Genomic DNA, 24,050 nt, shown 5'->3' with positions numbered 1-24,050 from the left:
CTATCATGTCATCAAAGAACCTATCATCAAACTTTCGATGTGCGAGTAAAATCAATTCTCATGCCCGACCTAGGATGGAGTTTATGCCATGATCCAGACTGCATCTAGAGGTACCTAGCAAGTAGAGCTACCCATGAATGTATATAAATGAAAACATACTCAAAAAAATGACCTAAGTAGAGGGGGAATATATGTGTACACTGCGAGAATATATGTGTACAGAGAGAGAGAGAGAGAGAGAGAGAGAGAGAGAGAGAGAGTAGTAAAGGGTAAAAGAGAGTGTATAGATGACACAAGAGAATCACAAAAAAGAATCTTTCAACGTCCCAACTAAATGAAAGAAGCAAACTAACAAAAAAAGCAATTTTTCTTCAAAACTAAACCAAATGTTTGTTTAACTTAATAGAAGTTGGAAATGACCTTTAAAACATCATAGCACTGTACAATAAACATTCTAAAGTAGAAATAAATTTATGTACTAGATAAAAGTATGGATTTTACCCTACTAGCTGCCCTTGAAAGATAGCGAAATGTGTGAAGGTTGGAACCCACGCAGTTGATCATTCAGTGCTTGTGGACAAGAAAGATACTAGAGCTTATTTGTGCATGTCTTGCATGTATGCTAATGCAGGAATATGCAAATAAAACAGAAGCAATGAGAGTGCATAATCAAGCAGGCATGGCTAATTATTTGTGATTCTCAAAAACTTCCGAGTGAGAGGCCCATGATTGCTTTCGGGAGAGGGAGAGAGAGACATTTCAACCCCTTTGCGCATGGATAACATGTTGACAAGCATGAAAGCGTGAGCACGTGGAGATAATTCAAAACATGATTGCTATTCAACAACAGAATGTCAACATAATGTTAAAAAAAGCTAGGTTGGCGGCGGGTGATGAGTTTATCAGTTGTCATGTCATAATTTATGTGATATAACACGATGGGCAACCATTGTTTGGAATGCGTTACATTTCTCCCACTTCTAGTGCTCTCAACATCGAGTTGTTGATTTACAAAGCTGTGGGACAGAAGGACACCTACGAGTGATGTGCAAAACGGACTTCTTTGCTGAGCAAAAATGTAGCTTCTATTTGTGCCTGTTTTTCCCATCAAAATTTGCAAAACAAACAACATTTGGTGGTGCTCACCAAAAGTTAGGAATTGTGGGCTTTGCCTTATGTTGGTGTGTATCTCCTCTATCCTACCGGGATACATATGAACCATGTGGCAACATGTGGAAAAGGAACTCAAGGGTGTGGGTACCCATGGCGGTCATTACTAGAGGGACTCATCTAGAGTTAGTTTATGGACTCCTAAAGTGGCTTGAAAGGTCACCTACGAGTTTGCAACTTGCACGAGCTGTTTTGGAGCCTTTGTATGATGTCATCAATGATGCTTGATGAGATGCCTAAGCCAACTCTATATAATGAGTCTTTAATACACAATTTCAGGTTAAATCAATTAATCTAGTTTTGCACCTGCATTCTATTCTATCTCTATTGTGTAATTAACTTTTCCATTGGCATGTTAACACCATGAATGCCAGGCGTAACGATCCACCCTAACTCTACAAGTGGTATCAGAGCCTTGGTGAGATTAGCATTCTCTAATTAATCTCCCTAATTGCACATCTTTGATTAGCACTTTAGTTGTGGTCTAATCCGTCAAGTTTGGGCACAATCTTGACCATTCCATAGAGCCACTACCCTTCTTGACAGATTCTGCATGATTAGTGTATGATCACATTTAATTAGGATTACTTGCACTTGGATTTTAGTGTGTGCCAGCACTTGCATTAATTTGGATTCTTTATTGATTTCTTACACTTTTAGCTCTTCAATTGCTTCATCCCCGTAAACCTCTTGCTTGCATTATCTGTGTGTGGAGGTAGTTCTCTCCAAGCTCTCTATGACAAGCCCCTAAGCCCCTTAATCCAACACACCAATCCCACTAAATTTTATTTCTAAAAAATAGGTGTGTGTGTGTGTGTGTGTGTGTAGCTCTGCCTGGAATAAATTATATTGCATTTATTCGGAGCATAAATCAAGCAAGGCTTATGGACTTGTTGGCTAGCTCAAATTGAGAAGGTACTCCCTGGCTCTGTGAGGTCGTGGGGTCGATTGTCCAATTTTAGCAATCGAGGAACGTGGGCGGATTTGAGGACTTGAGTAAATTGTGGCTTGTAGCGCTGACGGGTCTGCAAGGGTTCATTCACACGCGTCAACCCTTTTGTGAGTTGCTACCCGGTGCCCAGCATCTTGCCCCCACCTGCCCACGTTGTCGATTACCTACATGGGCTACCGATGGTGATGGAGTTTATATACTCGTATGGAGTCGCTCCAAGGCCCAATGGGAGAGCAAAAGAGAGATCTCCTTTCAAGGGAGGATAATTAGCATCACTTTTCTATTTTGCATTAGTGTTACTTAGCTTTTCATTTTCATTCAATAAAGCTCTTGAGCAAACTATGGCATCGACCAAGGCAGCTGCAGACTCTTGGACTAGAGCAACACACTCCTGGACCGGAGTTGTGCTCTTGGGTTGGAGTGTTTATTATAAGTTGTTTCTTGGATTGGAGATGGTCCTCTTGATTGGGGATGATGGTCAGCTTAGTTCGGCGTAGCTATTTTCTTTTGTCATAGTCCAAACCCCAAGGGGAAGGTTGTTGAGAATTGTGGACTTTGTCCTATGTTGGTGTGTATCTCTTCTATCCTACTGGCATGCATGTGGCACAAAACCATGTGGTAGCATGTGGAAAAGGTACTTAAGGGTGTGGGTACCCATGGGGGTCATTACTAAAGGGTGTGGACTCACCTAAAGTTAGTTAATGGACTCTTAAAAGTGGCCTAAGAGGTCACCCACGAGTTTGCAACTTGCATGGACTAATTTGGAGCCTTTGTTTGGTGTCATCAGTGATGCCAGATGAGATGTCTAAGCCATCTCTATATAATGAACCCTTTGTACACACTTTCAGGTTAAATCAATCAATCTAGTTTTGCACCTACGTTCTACTCAATCTCTATTATGTAATTAACTTCGTCATTGGCATGTTAGCACCATGAATGCTAGTCTTAACGATCCACCCTACCTCTACAACATGATGTGTATATGTAACCATCTACAAGAGCGTGGGCAAGTTACTACATATGTATGATACGTCATTCTGGTTACATTGGCACCGGGTTGAACCCAAAACCTTGGGCCAAATACATCCATTCTTCTTGAGAAATTGATGTTCTTCCAGCAATCACTGACCACACTGGCCAAGCTCAAAGCCAAACATAAGGGGGTGAACATAAACGGGTGTGGCGCACAGTCATACAAACCATCTTGTTCTCAGCCATTACACCAAACATGCAGTAAAACGGTAGACAATGCTCTTCACAGACGGCAAAAGAGATTGTTTCATAAACAACAGAATGCAAAGTCATAATATCATACAATAAATGTGTCATGCACGGTCAATTTCCCAAGGTGGTACTTCTAACTGAAGTACAAAAGGGCAGGTCTCTCAAGATAGTCGAAGAGCATGCTGTGCGAATGCCAAGAAGACCCCACATGCCATATACACAACACAAGGCTGCTTCTGGAGCTCAATACCCCCATCATTCCACAATATCATAAAAACATGCTGATAGAGAGAAGAAGAGGCAAGGCAACAACAATGAAGCAATCAAGGGCAAATATAATAGTCTCTGTTTTCATTGTGTGTGTGTGTGTGTGAAGCTTTGCCTAGAATAGGTTATATTGCATTTATTCGGAGCATAAATCAAGCAAGGTTTATGGACTTGTTGGCTAGCTCAAATTGAGAAGGTATTCCCTGGCTTTGCGAGGTTGTGGGGTCGATTGTCCAATTTTAGCAATCGAGGAACGTGGCGGATTTGAGGACTTGAGTAAATTGTGGCTTGTAGCGTTGACGGGTCCGCAAGGCTTCATTCACACGCGTCAACCCTTTTGTGAGCCGCTACCCGATGCTCAGCATCCTGCCTGTGCCTGCCCCTGATGCCGATTACCTACACGCGCTACCGATGGTGGTAGGCCCTTTCCCACGTCCCGCTGCTCAAAGCCTCGACCCCACTAGGGATGCAACATAAGAGCAAAGCCCCAAGCCCTTGCAAGGTGCAGTTCTTGCGCTACAGTAGTAGCCAAGGTTTGCTCGAGCATTCAAAAGGCTCACAAGTTTTCAAAGCAATCCCAAGAGCCCCGATTACAAAACCGACCAAGGTTTTCAAATTCAAGCACTCAAAGGCATCCTCGAGCTTCAATAAAAAGGTCTCAAAGAAGGAATTGCCCAGCAAACGCTTCAGCTCGAAGAGAGATTTAAAGCAATTTTTTCAAAGATTCAAAAGTGGCAAGCAAAGTTTTAAACGCAATCTCTCTGATTAAAACATTGTAATTCTAAAGTTAAATTTTTTTACTCATGGCATATCACAAAGCAATGTATATCTACACATACATCATCATGTGGGTCTGTACGGAGTTTAGATACTGGCCTTCGCATAAAAACCAAGCGCTAAGACCGCTTAAAGGCACAATGGGAGAGCAAAAGAGAGATCTCCTTTCAAGGGGAGGAGAATTAGCATCACTTTCTATTTTGCATTAGTGTTACTTAGCTTTTCATTTTCATTCAATAAAGCTCTTGAGCAAACTACGGTATCAACCATGGCAGCAACAACACCAAGATGGTACGGATAGCAAAGTCAGAAGATGAAGAAGTAGGAGTGGAGGAGGACAAACAATGAAGTTGTGGCAATGAAAGTTTTTTGCAGACTCTTGGACTAGAGATGTGTGTTGGACTCCTATAGCGGAGTTGTGCTCTTAGGTTGGAGTGTTTATCATCAGTTGTCTCTTGGATTGGAGATGGTCCTCTTGATTGGGGATGATGGTCAGCTTAGTTTTGCGTAACTATTTTCTTTTGTCATAGTCCATACTCCAAACCCCAAGGGGAAGGTTGTTGAGAATTGTGGGCTTTGTGCTATGTTGGTGTGTATCTCTTCTATCCTACTAGCATGCATATGTGGCACAAAACCATGTGGTAGCATGTGGAAAAGGCACTTAAGGGTGTGGGTACCCATGGGGGTCATTACTAGAGTTAGTTAATGGACTCTTAAAAGTGGCGTGAGAGGTCACCCACGAGTTTACAACTTGCATGGGCTGATTTGGAGCCTTTGTATGGTGTCATCAGTGATGTTAGATGAGATGTCTAAGCCAGCTCTATATAATGAACCCTTTGTACACACTTTCAGGTTAAATCAATCAATCTAGTTTTGCACCTACATTCTACTCTATCTCTATTATGTAATTAACTTCGTCATTGGCATGTTAAGTTGTTAACACCATGAATGGTAGTCTTCAAAATCCACCCTAACTCTACAACATGATGTGTATATGTAACCATCTACAAGAGCGTGGGAAAGTTTTTACATATGTATGATACGTCATTCTGGTTACACCGGCACCGGGTTGAACCCAAAACCTTGGGCCAAATACATCCATTCTTCTTGAGAAATTGATGTTCTTCCAGCAATCACTGACCACACTGACCAAGCTCTAAGCCAAACATAAAGGGGTGTGGCGCACAGTCATACAAACCATCTTGTTCTCAGCCAATACACCAAACATGCAGTAGAACGGTAGACAATGCTCTTCACAGACGGCAAAAGAGATTGTTTCATAAACAACAGAATGCAGAGTCATGATATCATACATTAAATGTGTCATGCACGGTCAATTTCCCAAGGTGGTACTTCTAACTGAAGTACAAAAGGGCAGGTCTCTCAAGATAGTTGAAGAGCATGTTGTGCAAATGCCAAGAAGACCCCACATGCCATATACACAACACAAGGCTGCTTCTGTAGCTCAATACCCCCATCATTCCACAGTATCAAAAACATATGTTGATAGAGAGAAGAAGAGGCAAGGCAACAACAATGAAGCAAACAAGCAAAAAACAAAAACGATACTATGTAGTTAGTGTAGTATATGGAAAGAACAAGAAAAAAAACCAATAGCTTAGAAAAGGGCAGAATCGAGAAGCTTCTACTTATCCTCGTCAGATTCTTCTGATTCCGTGAGGTGTAGCAACGCGCATCCGCCTATCACATGGCCATTGAGGCAAACAGAATAGTCTATTGTTTCATTGTAAGCAGCCAACCTTGTACTTGCACTCTTGGGAATCATCTGCGCACGCTTCATGTTCCATACCCCTACTTTGCAATACGGACAATACTCCCCCTCGCTTATGGGCACTCTCTTTATAATGAGAAGCTTCTTGGTTTCAGATTTGTCAAAGCTGCTGAATACTCCTCGGAACAAACCGACGTCCTCTGGAGTATTAGCATGTTCACATGGATCAGACACATACAGAATATCACTTCGACACTTTGGTATCAGAAAAAAACGACCTGATGTGCGCGAAAATCTGGTCTCGCGCACAGAATGACCGGCAACTGCCTGCATTGGGTGGTTGGAGGATAAAGCCGATTGTAAGCAGCCAGCACAATAAAGGAAAAGCTTACCAAGCGCCCGCCATCCACCATCAATCTGCCTGTTTTTGGCGCCAACAAGAAGGTCAGACACCATCTTCGGCGCACGAGATCGACAGAACTCGCGCCAAAGATGGCGATCTGAAATCGCCCTGGTCTTCTTGCATAAACATGACAACAAACAGATGGAAAAAGGGTTCCAATTGGCGTGTTTAGCAACTAATGAAAGCACACGTTCATCACACAGATCTGTGTAACAACCTTCCAAGCGAACCCTCTTCAAACCTGCAGACGCTTTACCATTGCTGCAGCCAATGCGATTATCTATCACAGGGGCCTCTGTGTAGGTCTTCTTATTACCGCCATTGCAGTGATAAACAGCATTAGCGGCCTTATCCACTAAAACATCTTGGATTATTTCTGCGATATTATGCTCCTCTCCTCTTTGCGCCAGACACGGCATAGGCACTACATCCTCCACCATTTTTCATACAACACAAAGTTTGAATTCTGCTGGCTAACGATTCTAGATTACACAAGGCAAGCTAGGGTACCAAAGTGCTCAAACCTCCCATTGGCAGCAATGCCAAATGCAATAACCAAAGATGCTGAATTCTGATGCCAATCTTAACCTTTGTTCCGCCATGGCTGCTACAATTCACGGAAACTCCCACATGTCGGTTTACAATACCTGCAACAACAAGAAAATATCCTTTAAGTGCTCTGCCTGGAAAGAACTCCACAGAAACACCAAGTCTACATCCACACTTTATACTATAGCAGATGGAGGCTCAATAAACAAGTCGATGACACATGCAGGCTCCGTACAAAAACATAGATTCAATAGCTATAGCCCACTGCATAGACCTTAACAAGCAAGTTCTGAGTCATTTATGGCACATTCATCATGAATTACAACAAAGTATCTTAAGCCCACCAGTAATCCATCAGTAGATTTGTAAAAGCAAAAGAGGTGTTTGACAATCTTCCAAATAGAGAGACAGTTTTCTGGAATGAACTGATTGCAGGTTATGCTGAAAATGGGCTTCATGAGGTAGCCTTGAGCTCTCTCAGGCAAATGAAAACAGGGTATTCTGTTAAATATTTTTAATTATGCCTCAGGATCCATGCATAAGTGTGAAGAAATTTAATTGTGATGTTGCAGAAAGAGGCTTAGAGAACGACCTTCATGTTGGTAGCATCTTGGTCATGTGTATGCCTAGTGTAATTTCCTTTCAAAAGCGCAGGAAGTATTTGCTTCCAACTCGGGACACAATTTCCTGGAATGCTCTTACAGGAGGATATGCAGAACATGAATGTGGCCAGGAAGGTTTGGATCGCTAGTTGACAAAATTTCTGTTCGCAGCACGGCTGTATGGAGTGCACTAATTGGTGGATATGTTGGCTAGGCACTAGATTGTTTCCAGTAGATGCAAACGGAGGGCATTTGTAACAAACTTGGACACCCCAAGTTTAGATTCTGTCACGACACAATTGAGATTCACTTCAAATACTTCACACATAAAGAGTCGACATGGTCCGGCATAGTTCCGTGCCAAGAGAGATTGGCTCCAAAAATTGGCGCCCCTTTCGATATTTCTTTTTATATTAATCTTCGAGCAAAGTACAACTACCGCGGGTGCTCGCTCTCAGACTCTGCGTCCATATGCTCTGAGAAGTGAGACCCTTGGGATTTATTTATTGATACAAGGGATGCTAAAAGTAGGGCCCCAAAACTCAAAAGCATAGGGCCCAAAAAGCAGCTAGCGCTTCTGGCGGATTTTCGTACAGCTCTGTCAGCCCCGAAGTATCCCTGAAACCTAAATGGATATCACTGACTCTATTCAATCCAAGTAATCTGTGACAAAAGAGCGGATTGACACCCCTCTTGTGCAATCCCTCTGCACCAGATTCAACCCTGCTGATATGTGGGATCTCTCGGAGTAGATGTAGCTAAACCGAATGCTTCAAGGTAAAGTTTCAAAATCTGAGGAGTATCTGCTAGGTCCTCCTCCTCCATCCACTTCGCATCTAATGCCGGATAGTTCTTGAATTTAACTAAGAACCGCCGAATCACTACTTTTCTTTCCTTGTGTGCCAAAATTGTTCAGCAATGAGTATCTCCTCGCGCTCTTCCACTTCGGGTTACTCATCAGGCTCCACACCTCACCTTTAAAAGGCTTCAAGAGACTCACCTGGAATGCATTGTGAATCTTCCAAGTATCGGGCAGCTTGAGTCGAAAGGAGACATCATTTATCTTTTCTTTAATCTGGAAAGGGCCATAATACCTCATGCTGAGCTTTGGAAAAAGCCGCTCCTTTCCCTTTCGTTTTCTTAGGCGTGCCTTCTCAAAATGTAAGAGCACACAATCGTCTTCCTTTAATTTCAAGTCTCGTCAATGTTGATCTGCTGCCTTCTTATGTCGTACTTGAGACTTCTCCAAAGCCTCACGGACCTTGGCAAAAGCAGTATCCCAATCCCTCGTGGACTGGTCGGCTTCAAAAATCTCGTCTTTAGTTTTGAGAAAGAGCGGAACCTTCAATTATCTCAAATGGCGCCTTCCCCGCTGACGAGTGAATCGTGTTATTGTAGGTAAATTCCACCAAAGGCAAAAAAAATTCCCATCGAGTCTTCTGATCAGAGATGTAAGACTCCAATAAATACAAACTTTTAACCCCCTTTGCGCATCCCAAAGGATAACATTTTGACAAGCATGAAAGCATAAGCAAGTGGAGATAATTCAAAACATGATTGCTATTCAACAACAGATTGTCAACACAATGTTAAAAAGAGCTAGGTCGGCGACGGTTGATGAGCTCATCAATTGTCGTGTGATAAGTTATAATTTATGACATGATTGATGAGGAACCATTGTTTGGAATGTGTTACATTTCTCCCACTTCTAGTACTCTCAGCATTGAGTTGTTGATTTACAAAGTTGTGTGACAAAAGGACACCTGCGAATGATGTGCAAAACGAACTACTTTGCTGAGCAAAAATGTAGCTCCTATTTGTGTCTGAATCAAGAGAGGATCCCTTTTGGCTAGTTTTTCCTATCAAATTGTAGAAACATACAGTATTTGGTGGGACTCACCAAAAGCAAGTTTCTAGCCTCTAAAGGGCTTAGTATCCATATGGATGAAGGTCGTCCAATTCTTGATGTTTGACAAGTGTCCCTCAAAGGAGCCTTAAAAGTCTTGAAGAGCATTGAAGAGAAAGCCTTTCACATGATCTTTCCCAGCGTTACATTTAGTATATTTTGAAAAGGGTGCAACAAATGATTAGAAGTTTGAACATAATAAACTTTTAAAAACTTTTGATTTTTTTTTTTAATACACAATTTATTTTAAACTTAAGAACACGTCTTGCCAAAAACATTTTTTTCTAACCAAAGAAATTAAAGGCACTTGAAAGTTTGCTGGTTTTTAGCTCAGCATATTAAAGATTTGTCGGTTTTTACAATAAAACTTGTAAATATTTACAAGTTTTTGTCAAGGCCGTCTCGTACTCTAGCCAAGTTTTTGCAAATCTAACCGGTTAAAAATACACTGCTTAAGAAGTAAACTAAATTCCACAACTTGACATTAAGGACTAAATAAAAGATTTCTTTCAAAGACCAAACACTCACTCTCTCTCTCTCTCTCTCTCTCTCTCTCTCTCTCTCTCTCAGATCATTATGAGCATTTACCAATAGATTTTTAACTCTCACGACCCCTCACTAGTCACATTTTTGCTTTTCGAAGGCCCCGGTGAAGACTTCACCTTGTAGTCTTCACCTTGTTTGAACAAAGAAAAAATGACAAACAACTTTCCTTTAAAATTTGCTAATTTTCTTCAAGACAAGCTTGGAATCTAACCAAGATTCTACAATTTTAAACAACACTCATGGCAAAAAAAAAAAATCGACACTGGCTTTTAACATTCATTTGTTACTTGCATACATTTACCAAGTATGAAGATATGAGTCAAGTGTGAACCGTACACAAAATGCCTTTTAGGAGCAAAGTGAGGCATACATTCAAAAAATTCTTATTTCTTACTCTCATTGCATCGTTTTCATGTGCACGGTTAAAATCTTCTCTAGGTTTTAGTTTGTCAACGAGTCTTCTCATTCTTTTCAAAGTCATATAAAAGTACACGACTTGATTTCCCAATTGTTTCAAATGTTTTAGAATACCAATGTGAACTTTCACCTTGTTTTCTCCCGATTCTCTTCGTGTTTTAGAGCAATTAGTGCAAGAACTTCTCTGAAGTGTGAGAATTTTGGGTGACATGTTGGGAATGATGGGCTTTGTCCTAAGTTGGTGTGTATCTCCTCTATCCTATTGGGATGCATGTGTGGCATAGAACCATGTGAAAAAAGTATTAAGAGTGTGGGTACTCATGGGGTCATTACCAATGCGCATGTACTCACCTAAAGTTAATTATTGAACTCCTAAAGTGGCTTGAAAGGTCACTCACGAGTTTGCAACTTGCATGGGTTGATTTGGAATCCTTGTCTGCTATCATTAGAAATGCCAAATGAAACGCCTAAGCCAACTCTATATACTTAGCCCATTGTATGCGCTTTCAAGTTAAATCAAGGGAAAATTACCAAAATACCTCTATAATTTGTGAAAATTCCAAAAATACCCCTCAAATTTCAAAAATTCCCAAGGTGCTCAAAAAAACAATTTATTTTGCAACTCTTCATATGAAGATTGATTCTCCTGAATAGAAGATTGAGTGTTCTTCAAATGAAATCTTTTAAACATTTTTGGACACAAATGTGTCTATTTGTGAGCTCATTGGTGAATAGTTTTGTCTAAGATGCTAAAATGTAGATATCCATTGTCATACACATTAGACTATGTAAAAATTGGAGCAAATCCATCCAACAATGATGCAAGGGTATATTGGGAATTTTTGAAATTTGAGAGATATTTTGGTAATTTTCCCTTGAATCAATCAATCTAGTTTTCCACCTTCACTCTTTTTCATTGGCATGTTGACACCATAAAGGCTAGTCTTTTTCAATCTATTGTGTAGTAAACTTTTTCATTGGCATGTTGACACCATGAAAGCTAGTCTTGACGATCCACAACATGATGTGTATATGTGACCATCTACAAGAGCGTGGGCAAGTTTGTACATATGTCGAAGGTATACGATGATACGTCATTCTGGTTACATGGACACTAAAGAGGGTGCGGAGCACAATCATACAAACCATCTTGTTCTCAGCCAGTACGCCAACAGGCAATAAAATGGGAGACAATGCTCTTCGCAGACGGCAAAAGCGATGGTTTCATATACAGCAGAATGCAGTCATAATATCATACAATAAATGTGTCATGTGCAGTCAATTTCCCAAGGTGGTACTTCTAACTAAAGTACAAAAGGGTCACGATAGTCGAAGAGATTGCTGTGCAAATGCCAAGAAGACATGCTGATAGAGAGAAGAAGAGGCAAGGCAACAGCTACGAAGCAAACAAGCAGAAAACAAAAGAGATACTATATAGTTTGTGGTATATGAAAAGAACAAGGAAAAAACCAATAGCTCACAAAAGGGCAGAATCGATAAGCAAACCAATAAAAAAAACTGTACTACTTATCCTCGTCAGAATCATCTGACTCCGAGAGGTGTAGCAATGCACATCAGCCATTGGCATGGCCATTCAGGCAAACAGAATAGTCTCTGTTTTCATTGTAAGCAGCCAGCATTGTACTTGCAATCTTGGGAATCATCTGCGCACGCTTGATGTTCCATACCCCTGCTTTGCAATACGGACAGTTCTCATCCTCGCTTATCGGCACTCTCTTTATAATGAGAAGCTTCTTGGTATCAGATTTGTCAAGGCTTCTGAACACTCCTCGGAACAAACCAACATCCTCTGGACTATTAACATGTTCACATGGATCAGACACATACAAAATATCTCTTCAGCACTTTGGTATCAGAAAAAAACGACCTGATGTGCGCGAAAATCTGGTCTTATGCACAAATGACTGGCAACTGCCTGCATTGGGTAGTTGGGAGGATAAAGTCGATTGATAGCAGCCAGCACAATAAAGGAAAATCTTACCAAGCGCTCGCTATCCACCATCAATCTGCCTGTTTTGGCGCCAACAAGGTCAGACACCATCCTCGGCGCACGAGATCGACAGAACTTGCGCCAAAGATGGTGATCTGAAATCACCCTGGTTTTCTTGCATAATCATGACAAGAAACAGATGGCAGTTGGCGTGTTTAACAACTAATGAAAGCACACGTTCATCAGCAGATCTGTGTAACAGCCTTCCAAGCGAACCCTCTCCAAACCTGCAGAAGCTTTATCATTGCTGCAGCCAATGCAATTGTATATCACAGGGGCCTCTGTGTAGGTCTTCTTATTACCGCCATTGCAGTGACAACCAGCACTAGGGGGCCTTGCCCGCTAAAAAATCTTGGATTCTTTCTGCGATATTTTGCTCCGCTCCCCTTTGCACCAAACACGGCATAGGCGTTACATCCTCCACCATTTTGATACAACACAAAGCTTGAATTCTGCTGGCTAACAATTCTTGTGTATAACTTTCACCCTTTTGATGCAAAAGTTTTGCACAATTGTGATAAGGTCAGATCTTGAGAAAAAAACTGCCTGCAGTTTTATCGATGAAGCACCAACTTTTGGTGTACAATGTCATGTACACAAGGCAAGCTAGAGTACCAAAGTGCTCAAACCTCCCATTGGCAGCAATGCCAAATGCAATAACCAAAGATGTTAAATTCTGGTGCCAATCCTCAAAAGGTATAAAATAAGGGTCAATTCTGACAGAAGAAATTCTGTTAGAGCCAAAACACCTCAGCTATCTTGACTTTTGCTCTGCCATGGCTGCTACAACTCACAGAAACTCCAACGACGGCATAGATTAACACATATCGGTTTACACTAAAATATGGATACCTGCAACAACAAGTAAATATCCTTAGTGCTCTGCCTGGAAAGAACTCCACAGAAACACCAAGTCTACATGCACAGATTTGCTCATACTTGTGAATTGACACTTTATACTATAGCAGATGGAGGCTATATAAACAAATCGATGACACATGCAGGCTCCGTACAAAAGCATAGATTCAATAGCTATAGCTCACTGCATAGACCTTAACAAGCAAGTTCTGAGTCATTTATGGCACAACCATGATCAATTACAACAAGGTATCTTAAGCCCACCAGTAATCCATCAGTAGATTTGTACCTAAAAATAGTTTAACTTACAAAACATACTTCGCAAATGTTCGTAACATAGAAAAACGACAATCATACTCCTAAAGAAAAGCACTTTGCATCACATATTACACTTCAAAACACCCAAAAGGTGATTTGTTATAGCAACATGAATTCACAAACCATTCTGCATCATGGAGTGCACCTCAGAAACCCTAAACAAAGCAGTTTGCATCAATTCATGAGTAAAACCCCAAAATAAAAAACAGCAAGAATGCTAAACAGAAACACTCTTGAATTGACGATCGCAGGCATTTACGAGAAAACAAAAGCAGAAAACCTAAGCGAAGATAGCAGTGCAAGAGCGAAAATGTGGCCAGAGGAGAAGCGAGGATTACCTGCAGGGAAAGAGGCAGGTGGTGTGGCCGAGTAAAGAAAACTTCCACCCTTTTGATGCAAAAGTTTTGCACTATTGTGATAAGGTCAGATCTTGAGAAAAAAACTGCCTGCAGTTTTATTGATGAAGCACCAACTTTTGGTGTACAATGTCATGTACACAAGGCTAGCTAGAGTACCAAAGTGCTCAAACCTCCCATTGGCAGCAATGCTAACAGAGCCAAAACACCTGAACTATCTTAACCTTTGCTCCGCCATGGCTGCTACAGTTCACGGAAACTCCGACGATGGCATAGATTAACACACGTCGGTTTACAATAGAACATGGATACCTGCAACAACAAGAAAATATCCTTTAAGTGCTCTGCCTGGAAAGAACTCCACAGAAACACCAAGTCTGCATCCACAGATTCGCTCGTACTTGTGAATTGACACTTTATACTATGGCAGATGGAGGCTAAATAAACAAATCAATGACACATGCAGGCTCCGTACAAAAGCATAGATTCAATAGCTATAGCTTGGTGCATAGACCTTAACAAGCAAGTTCTGAGTCATCTATGGCACAATCATGATTACTTACAACAACAAGTAAATATCCTTAGTGCTCTGCCTGGAAAGAACTCCACAGAAACACCAAGTCTACATGCACAGATTTGCTCATACTTGTGAATAGACACTTTATACTATAGCAGATGGAGGCTATATAAACAAATCGATGACACATGCAGGCTCCGTACAAAGGCATAGATTCAATAGCTATAGCTCACTGCATAGACCTTAACAAGCAAGTTCTGAGTCATCTATGGCACAATCATGATTACTTACAACAAAGTATCTTAAGCCCACCAGTAATCCATCAGTACATTTGTACCTAAAAATAGTTAAACCTACAAAACATACTTCGCAAATGTTCGCAACATAGAAAAACCACAATCATACTCCTAAACAAAAGCATTTTGCATCATATATTACGCTTCAAAAAACCCAAAAAAGATGATTTGTTATAGCAACATGAATTCAAAAGCGATTCTGCATCATGGAGTGCACCTAAGAAACCCTAAACAAAGCAGTTTGCATCAATCTAAATAAAAAACAGCAGAAACGCTAAACAAAAACACTCTTGAATTGACGATCGCAGGAATTTACGAGAAAACAAAAGCAGAAAACCTAAGCGAAGATAGCAGTTCAGGTGCGAAAAGGTGACGAGAGGAGAAGCGAGGGTTACCTGCAGGGAAAGAGGCCGAGTAAAGAAAACCATAAGGTCACCCTTTTGAGGCAGCCTAGCTCGCAGTAGGTCTCTGGACGCTTGTGCCTCAGCTTAGCCTTTAGCTGGTTCACAAACCAGAGCAGCCGGTTGAAGAGAGGGGGCAAAGGACAAAATCCGATTGATGGCCGAGTGAAGAAAAGCATAAGGTCACCCTTTTGAAACAGCCTAGGTCGCAGTCGCAGAGACGTCTCTGGACGCTTCAAGGAAATATCTTCCAAGCAGTGTTCGGGAAAAGTGTACCTTAGGCTGGGTTCACATTGAGGCGGTGGAAGAAAGTAGGGGGCAATTGCTCCAATTAAAAAGCTCCATTTGGACAAGTGTGTTCACATAAGGCGGAGGAAGTGGGGAAAAGGTCGTCCATGTCAGCAGAGCTTTTCTTCCACCCCCCCAATTCCATCTTCCGACCCCCCCCCCCCCCCCCCCCCCCCCCCCCTCTCGCCCGAGTGAGACTTCCACCCTGTCAGGTTTCTCGACTCCAATCGCATGGTGCCAAGCAAGCTTTGCCATGCGTGCTACCTCCGCCCTTTGTGAACGCCCTCCCGGTGGAAGTCCCATTTTCTCGGAGTTCCGCTTGGAACAAGGCCTGCAGAGCCGTTTTCTTCCGCCGCTCATTTGTGAACCCACCCTTAGCTTCACCTTTAGCTAGTTCACAAACCGGTTGAAGAGAGGGAAAAGGAGAAAATCCGCTTGAAAAAATTTAAGAAAATAAGAGTTAAATTGCAAAAAATGATGGTTATTTTGCAAAATTTTCCTCTTTGAATCTATCCTAAAGCAAATGTTATATGTTTTTGAAATCGGTTTTTCCGAAACATTGCTTCCGAGCCCCATAAGATCCTTTCGTGTTGCCTCCTACACTAGATCGTGGCCGTCCACATGTACACCCTCCTCCGTTTCACAAAGGTTTGCGTTGTGAAACAAGGTGTGGGGCCTTAGGAGCATATTTTTTTGACAGGATTAGAAGGGACTTAAGAGCTGAGTCGCACCATGAGTTAGTACGGATAGTATTTACTAAAATAAAGGTGATCCATGTTTCTCTCCTGGAATGTCGAAGCTAATTTTTAGCCCTACTATCACTTTAAAAATTGAAAGGTTTAAGCTATTTTGGCATGCCCCAAAGGGGTGAGGCCTTAGTGATGCCTTCCCTTTTTTCTCATGAAAAAGGGAAGGTAATTTTTTAAAACAAATAATTTTTGGATTGGTGGTAGAAACAAAAGGCACTCATTGCAAAGCCAAGGAAATCTATTCAAAGATTTTTTTTCCAAAAATTCTTTGAAAAGAGAGAAGACAACAAGTGTGAGTTGATGTTACTATGGAGAGTACCCCTCCCCACCCCGCCCCCCTCCCCCCTTTCTCTCTCTTGGGATAGTTTCCTACGACGTTAAAATACTCTTCTTCTCGGGTGTGTGTGTGTGTGTGTGAGTGAGAGAGAGAGAGAGAGAGTGTATGCTAATAAAAAGAGGATGGTATAACCTTTCTATCACCCAAGTGTGGTAGATTGGTTATGCCATTTCCCTCTTGAATAACAAGTCTTGAGTTCAACTCTCCTCGTCGGATAGATCTTTAAGGTCTCTTCCGACGACATTAAAATACTCTTCTTCTCGGGTGTGTGTAGACCAAGCTTGTTGAAAGAGTTTGGATGACAGACCATGAGAGTAAAGGACTGTATAGATACGTTGACGACAGTGAGGTCAACCTTTATAGGTGATCAGAGCCATACCCAGAATAGCTGACAGATTACAAGCTCTTATATGTCTATGCATACGGAGTCGACTATCAATGGAAGTCTATAGTTGTTGACAAGTATGGACGAGAATACAGAGTTGTAGAAAGCACAAATCCATGGATTGCATTAGCCATAGGTGGATATTTGGTCAAATGAAAGACCATAGATATCTCCACCAAACATGAGAATTCAAGAGTTCCAAAAAGGGAGCCACCCCGATTCCGTTCTAGGGTAAGGGAGCCAGTTTAGAGACGAAATTTTTTGGCCCCCGGGTTAGATACATATCCACCTCCAATTTAGAGGCAAGAAATTTGGCATATTCCAAGAATCTTGCTTATGTGTCATGTTGTGATTTGCTGAAAAGTGTACCATTACTGGGTCTTGAGTGTCTCTAATGCTTCAAAATGCCTCAAAAGTTGAATTGTTTCAAATGGAGCATTCAAATAAAATCTAAAAAATATTGATTTTGGTATCATTAGATTCACCTTTTCATGAGGAATCTCGTGCAATGCATAAATATTGAAAATGATGAGATTTGCAAAATCCCCCCCAAAAACATCACGTTTCCACAAAACGCCTCTAAACTGGCTCCCTTACCCTAGAGCGATAACAAGAGATGAAATGATCACAGAGATGGCAGACTTGTCTTCTCAAGGACCAATCTCCAACAGAACGACTAATCCCTTCGAAGAAGAACCTAGGCATAGTAGAAGGCTTGAAGTGAGCAGAATTGGGAGAGTCTATGGTTAGACTTGTAGACAATCGGCGAGTTAAACCATCCCAGATCAAGAAATGGGTAAACAAGAATTACGTCGGAGATAAAGATCCGAGAGATCACGTGGCGGCTTTCAAAAGAGTAATTAGAGCAGAGGAAGTTTTGGATTTTGCAACACAGTTTGTGGGATTTGGATTGACTCTGGAAGATGACGTGGCTACATGGTTCGACTCAGTGGAAAGATGTGATTTTGAGACTCTAGACAAGCTGTTTGAGAAATTCAGCGAAGAATTCTCATAGAAAGGCATAGCTCACAATACAGTCTCGCAAATTTACAGATTCAAACCAAAAGAGGGTGAATCAGTACGCAAAGCGGCATTACGACTCAAGAGATATGTCAAGTTCTATCCAAGAGCAGAACTTCCTACGCAAGCACAGTTAATGCCGATCTTTATCCAAGGAATGCGACATGAGGGTCTTCAAAAGGGTCTGCATATGATAAGGAGCCTGATGCTAAACGAATTGACCAAAGAAGCTCTTTATCTGGTGGATAACTGTGAGAAACATAAAGAAAAGGATTGTAAGAGTCAAGAGGACGACACATCCTCTCAGCACAGTGATTCACAGATGAGTGAGTCCATTGAGAAACCAGTGGCACATATCGATCAAGAAAAGTTTATCAACGAAATGATCAAGAGGTTGACTCCTCTTGTAAATTCTGATCCGAGGGAGCTTAAGTGGTGTGAAATCGAGAGAAAATGGACAAACCATACAAGAGAAGAGTGTTACTATGGCATGGAATATGCTAGGGAGAGGTATGTACAACCTATTCCTATTCCAGTAGCACCTACTCCACCCAGAAACGTTACGAGGAATGCACCAGGTCGAGTAGGAGTTTCAACGCCAGAGCCTGTCTTAGGAGAACAACCTCTGCTGTCAGGTGCTAGAATGCCTGTAGACATGAGATACACGTCGATGATGGAAGCATCTAATAAACAAGTGCTAGTACCAACTGCAATGTACTATAACAACCAAAGCGGGTATTGTCCTTCGAAGCGACAGAAGATGAGAGAAACAAATGGAGTGGTGAGGCTGATACAACCTCCACCTTCTGCGTTTCGACCTAAAGAAAGAAGGTATGAGATGGACGAAAGGACATTGCGGTTCATTGCGAATAGAGGCTTAGCTAGGTCATAGCATGTTTACAGTCACCAAGAGGAAATACAAGAAGAAGCTCCTCAACCAGATTGTCACAAAAATCGTGGTAATCACTTGGTCAAACAATGTCCTCAGACAAAGATCACACAAGTAAACACCTATTGTCTTGATTGTGGAGTCATTCACTTGATCCCTGACTGTCCAAAAAATCCAAACCGAGTCAGAAAGAACAACTGCCTTAGGGATTTTTTAGCTACCCAGTAGCTCAAAAATGAAAACGTCGTACGAGTTCAAGTAGTTACGAGAGCGCAAGCTCAAAAGGAAGCTGAGAATCTGAAGACAGAGAAAACGAAAATCGACGCGAGTCTAGAGACGAGTGAACCAAAGATCGACGCACCTAGTCAAAAAACCAAGAGCAAACGGAATAGTTGGAAAGATAGAAAGGCTAGGATGAAAGCAGGTAGGGAACGAGAGCAAGACAAGACAACATGAGGAAATGGTTGCACCTTCTCTTACGTAGATGTCTCAACCTCCAGAAGAACCATCCACAGATGAGAAATTGAGAAGTGCTAGTTCGGGAGGATCAGTATTGGTCGAGAAGATTAATGAGCCATTAGACGCCCTCCTAAAAGCCTATGAAACACGGCTCAAAAACAACCAAACCCAAGAACAGAGGTGGATGACATATCCATATGTGGAACTAGAAAAGGACAGGCTCAGAAAATGATTCAAACAGTCCAAGCTTTACTAGAACCACCAATTGGAAAACCTGAGGGTGTGATCCTTGTCTCACCTACACCAGTAATCCCACCAAACCAGAAACAAAAAGAGCTAGATTCCAGTCACGATAACAGACAAAAGCTCAAGGACCCCGCATTAGAGCCAAGGATAGTGTTGAATACCACAGATAACTCTTCCAAAGAATTTCACATAGCTATACCTGATTGTTGTAAAGAAATAGATGGTCTTGACAAATTGTGGAAACAAGTCAGACAGGCCAGTGAAGCAAGTGAGATAAGCAGACGAGTAAACCAAACGAGTGATGGAAGAAGAGTGTCTCTTCCACCAATAGAGGAAATTGAGGTTGGATCTCAAATGAATCTAGAAGTGGAATCATATTGGGGAGACAAAGAACTGTACAATCTATGGACAATCAACCCCATTCGCTAAGAACACTACCATTCTATATTGATTCAAAAGGACTGATAGACATTTTGTCGACACGAGTCACCTATACGATAACGTTAGCCGAGTTGCTCAGAATACGACCAAACATGTGGACTATTGTGGGCAAATTCCTAAAGATTTGGCATAAAAAAACCAATGACTCAAATCGAGGAACGGATCAAAGAGATTGAAATGCCTCAGCTAAACACTAGGCCAGTGTCATTAAACAAGGTCGGAGAGTATTATGAGGGAGAAGATGGGAGCACCCCTCTTCCTGTGAAATTCCAAGGTGTAAAAACCATGGCAATCCTTGATAATGGAGCCGGTGTTTCCATCGCAACAAAAGAGATCTGAAAAAAATGGGAAAAACCAACAGTGAGGGCTACCAGGTTGACACTATAGCTTGCACACGGACACATGGAAAAGCCCATAGGACTGCTAGAAAAAGTGGTTGTTACTTCTTGTGGCATTGAAATGAGCAAACCTTTGCGATTGTTGACTTTGGCAAGAAAAACAATTATGATATCATTCTAGGAAGACCATTCATGTGACAATTGAAAATGGTCCATAACTAGGGTTATGACCATATCTACCTGAGCATATGGAAACCACGACAAGGATAAACTTGAAAGACCATAGTTACAGGGATGTGACGAGAACCCCAGTAGAAGAGTTTGATTCTGCTACTGTAGCAGAATCAGAACTTCTAGCATGGTTGGGTAAGCCTAAAGAACTGTGGATGTGTGGAGCTTTGCAATGCGGAAGCTTAAAGCGAGAGGAGTGCATTTTAGAAAGGGAAATCGAAGATAAAGATTATATCCCGGAACCCTTTTGTGAGGAAGCTTTAGAGCCACTTGAATGGAAACATATCTTGGCTACTCTCGATGTTTGCGCTATTCGAGATGGTCCAACAACGAACTTTTGTGATGAAGATGGCTATGATGTTGTTCCTTATTTTGCAGTGAGTGTGATCCAAGAATCCAAAGACGAAGAAGAAGACAATTTCTATGACTCTGTAGAACACTTGGAGCTTTGAGAAGATGCTGACAATGGAAATCTAGACAATCCGGTAAGTGACATGAACAACACTTTAACAAATGCACGGTTTTATGATTGTCCATATCAAAGACCTGGGAAACAATTTCATCACTAAAAAATAAAGTGCATCAAAAGTGGATTCCAAAATCCTCGGTGGAAACGCAACTGCAACAAGCATCCTCATACGTGGCTCCTATACATGAAGAAAAAACCCAACCAAGAAGAACACAACCATGTCAATGAGCTAACAATGCGCTAATCAAGTGGACAAAAAAATCATTCCAGAAACAACAACCCAAGAGCAAGCAAACGATAACTTTCCATAACCAGCTAAACCACAAAGGGAAAGTGCTAGAATGCAACCTTGCTAAGGATAGCAGTGACATTGATGATTCTTATGACGTCCCCTACCAGAAACTCAAGTCATCACTATCACTAGCAGCTTCCGTAACAACCAAGGAAGGCCAAGAGCAAAGAACAACAAGTCACAACCAAAAAGTTTGACAAATTTGGATACCAAAGAGCCAGCTTGGCCAAAAGCAGGTATGGATCAAGAAGACCAAGATCTCTGATGAAAAATCACAAGATCTAACATTAAAAGGAAAACAATCGAAGTGTGCAAGAACGGCTAAGAAAATCACAAAGTCAGAAGCTTTCACAAATCAATTTGGGTTCCAAAGAAGCTGATTCAAGCACAAAGAGATCAGAGTGGGTTCCAAAATGATTAAAGTATCAACTACCAAAGTCTGAATCCAATCGTCAACCAAGCGTACAAGGACTGAAGCAAAGACCGCTGATGACTCACACAAAGACAAGGTGGATCCCAAAGAAGTCTCTTCAAACACAAACGAAGCAGGGACAAGTATGGGTTCCCAAACAAGCAGCATCAACAAAAAACAACCAGTAATCACAAAAAAGTGGGTCCCAAAGGAAACCAATAACAATGATGTCATTGCATTGTCGCTTGAATTCTTTTAATTCCTCCTACGGTTACAGTACATTTAGAAGAGAATCCACTTCTGAGGAACAATGCCAAATACGACAACCAACCACAAGGCTAAAATGGATCCAAAGAACCATCAACAGATAAGTTAGCCTTCAAAAAAAAAAAAAAAAACTCTACAACCTTCAATGTCATAATAATCAATATCTAATTCTCCTAAATGATTTTCTCATGTTAAACTGATCATTTAATATGGGAAAGTGCCAGGGGAGAAAAAAACTAGAATATTGGTTAAGCTAGCAGACCGGCCAGATTAGGGATCCAAAGGAGGGAAAATAGGGATCCAAAGGGGGGGCCATCGGCAAAAGAGCCATGTGCAACAATGGGCTAAAAAGACCCTAAGGTTCAGCCCATTAAGACTTCCAAAATGCTAAGGTTCCAAAATTCAAAGGTTGTGTCCAAAGGTCAACCATAGGGGAATTGGATGTTTTGTGTGTGTACAAAAAAGTCTTTACAATCCCTACTTAGGAGGGGGCGAGCCTTGCATGTAGGGGATGAGAGAGAAAGTCACACACACACACACACACACAAGCTCCCTTTACACAAAGGGAATGAGGGACACATGTCAGCTCCCTAGGCCAGATGCCCACAAGGTGTACCCAATTCCTATTGGATGGCCTTGGAGGTGGACCAATGAGAATTAGGCTAGAGTAAATCTAGTTTAATTAATTTAAAAACACTTAATAAAAGAACCAATGAGAATTAAGTCCTCTAGAAGACTATTGGACAATCTCCCAAGGGGTCCAATGAGCATTCAACAGCCCAATGGCTTGCCTGATTCCTATTGGCCAGGAGGCAAAGGGGTCCAATGAGAGTTTAGTTAAATTATTAAATTACCTAAAGCTCTCACAAAAGGGGAAAGGGGGACACATGTCAGAAGGCTATCACTTATGGTGCTTAATTGTCATTGGCTACCCCTAGGGAGGTCCAATGGGAGGACAACAAGAGCAAATAGCAAGAGGGCTCGCCCAAGAGAGAGAGAGGGGGCTGATTTTTGCAAGGCATTATCACACACACACTCTCACACAGTCTATGTGAGAATCAAGAAAAAGACTATCTCTTCCCAAGCTTTAATGGAGAGCTCATCACCTACTCCAAGCTTGTGAGATAGAAGCCTACATCGACACACTCTTGGCATGTGGATGCAAATCCAACCAAGAGCCAAGCTCCAATGCATGCTCATCTCCTCTACCAAGCTAATTACTAAGCTAAGCTATGATAATATGAGTGATTATGTGAGGAGATGTTCATCTTTCTCGTAAGACTACTCCTTCTTCCTCTCAATCTACTCTCATACCTTGCTAGCTCTCACCATCTTTGAAGGTGTGTGAGGTCTTGGGTCTGAGACCGGGGATAATTGATGTCGTGTTTGCTAAATGTTTTGCTTAGTGCATGAAGCTTTCATCTTCATTGCACTAGCTAGTCTTGAAGGAACACAAAGAATTGTATTGTACAATGTCTCTCTTGATGGGAGAAACCATAATACAAAGCCTTTTGGAGGGGGGACCGGCTCCATGCAAATCCGGTCCTCAACTGCTGTCAATAGCTTAATTTCTCTCTCTTTTGAAAGTATTGTTCATGCTATCTAACTAGGTGTTATGCTTTTTGTTGCTCTCTCCACCCAAGCACTCTTGCAATTCTCATTAGGAATCTATTCTAATGAAATGCCCACTATGTTCATGCTAATTTCCGCTACACTCAAGTTTTTAGGCCATTAAATGTTACATTGGTATCAAAGAACAAGGTTTCTCTTTTCTTGCTCAAGAAGGGAGGTCCTCAAGCTAGCTATAAATGGTTCGTATTATTAATTGCCTGTGAGTAAGTAGAATAGGGATTTTTCAGCCTTGCAGTGCGCCTGCCTTTGTGCAGTTAACGGGGCATCACCGTCGAGAGCTATGGTCTTAATAG

The 24,050-nt window shown here is 41.5% G+C and overlaps 1 protein-coding gene and 1 pseudogene across 2 annotated transcripts; both read right to left on the bottom strand.

Annotated features, from left to right (window-relative positions):
* Nucleotides 1-292: 292 nt before the first annotated feature.
* On the bottom strand, nt 293-14,284 carry LOC147429305 (EID1-like F-box protein 2 pseudogene; annotated as a pseudogene). Its single transcript, XR_015185832.1, has 2 exons — nt 14,071-14,284; nt 293-13,408 (listed from the first exon to the last, which is right to left on the bottom strand). The product of XR_015185832.1 is annotated as an EID1-like F-box protein 2 pseudogene (transcript).
* Nucleotides 12,120-12,607, bottom strand: LOC147429306 (EID1-like F-box protein 2). The gene is made up of 2 exons (XM_086495005.1): nt 12,465-12,607; nt 12,120-12,360 (listed from the first exon to the last, which is right to left on the bottom strand). The coding sequence occupies exons 1-2, from the start codon at nt 12,605-12,607 to the stop codon at nt 12,120-12,122; spliced, it is 384 nt and encodes a 127-aa protein (XP_086351131.1).
* Nucleotides 14,285-24,050: the final 9,766 nt, after the last annotated feature.

Source organism: Adiantum capillus-veneris, chromosome 22, assembly GCF_014529385.1.
Source record: "Adiantum capillus-veneris isolate H3 chromosome 22, ASM1452938v2, whole genome shotgun sequence".
Classification (NCBI taxonomy): Eukaryota; Viridiplantae; Streptophyta; class Polypodiopsida; order Polypodiales; family Pteridaceae; genus Adiantum; species Adiantum capillus-veneris.
Note: the sequence above shows the minus strand (reverse complement) of the source record. Positions and strands in the feature narration are given on the sequence as shown.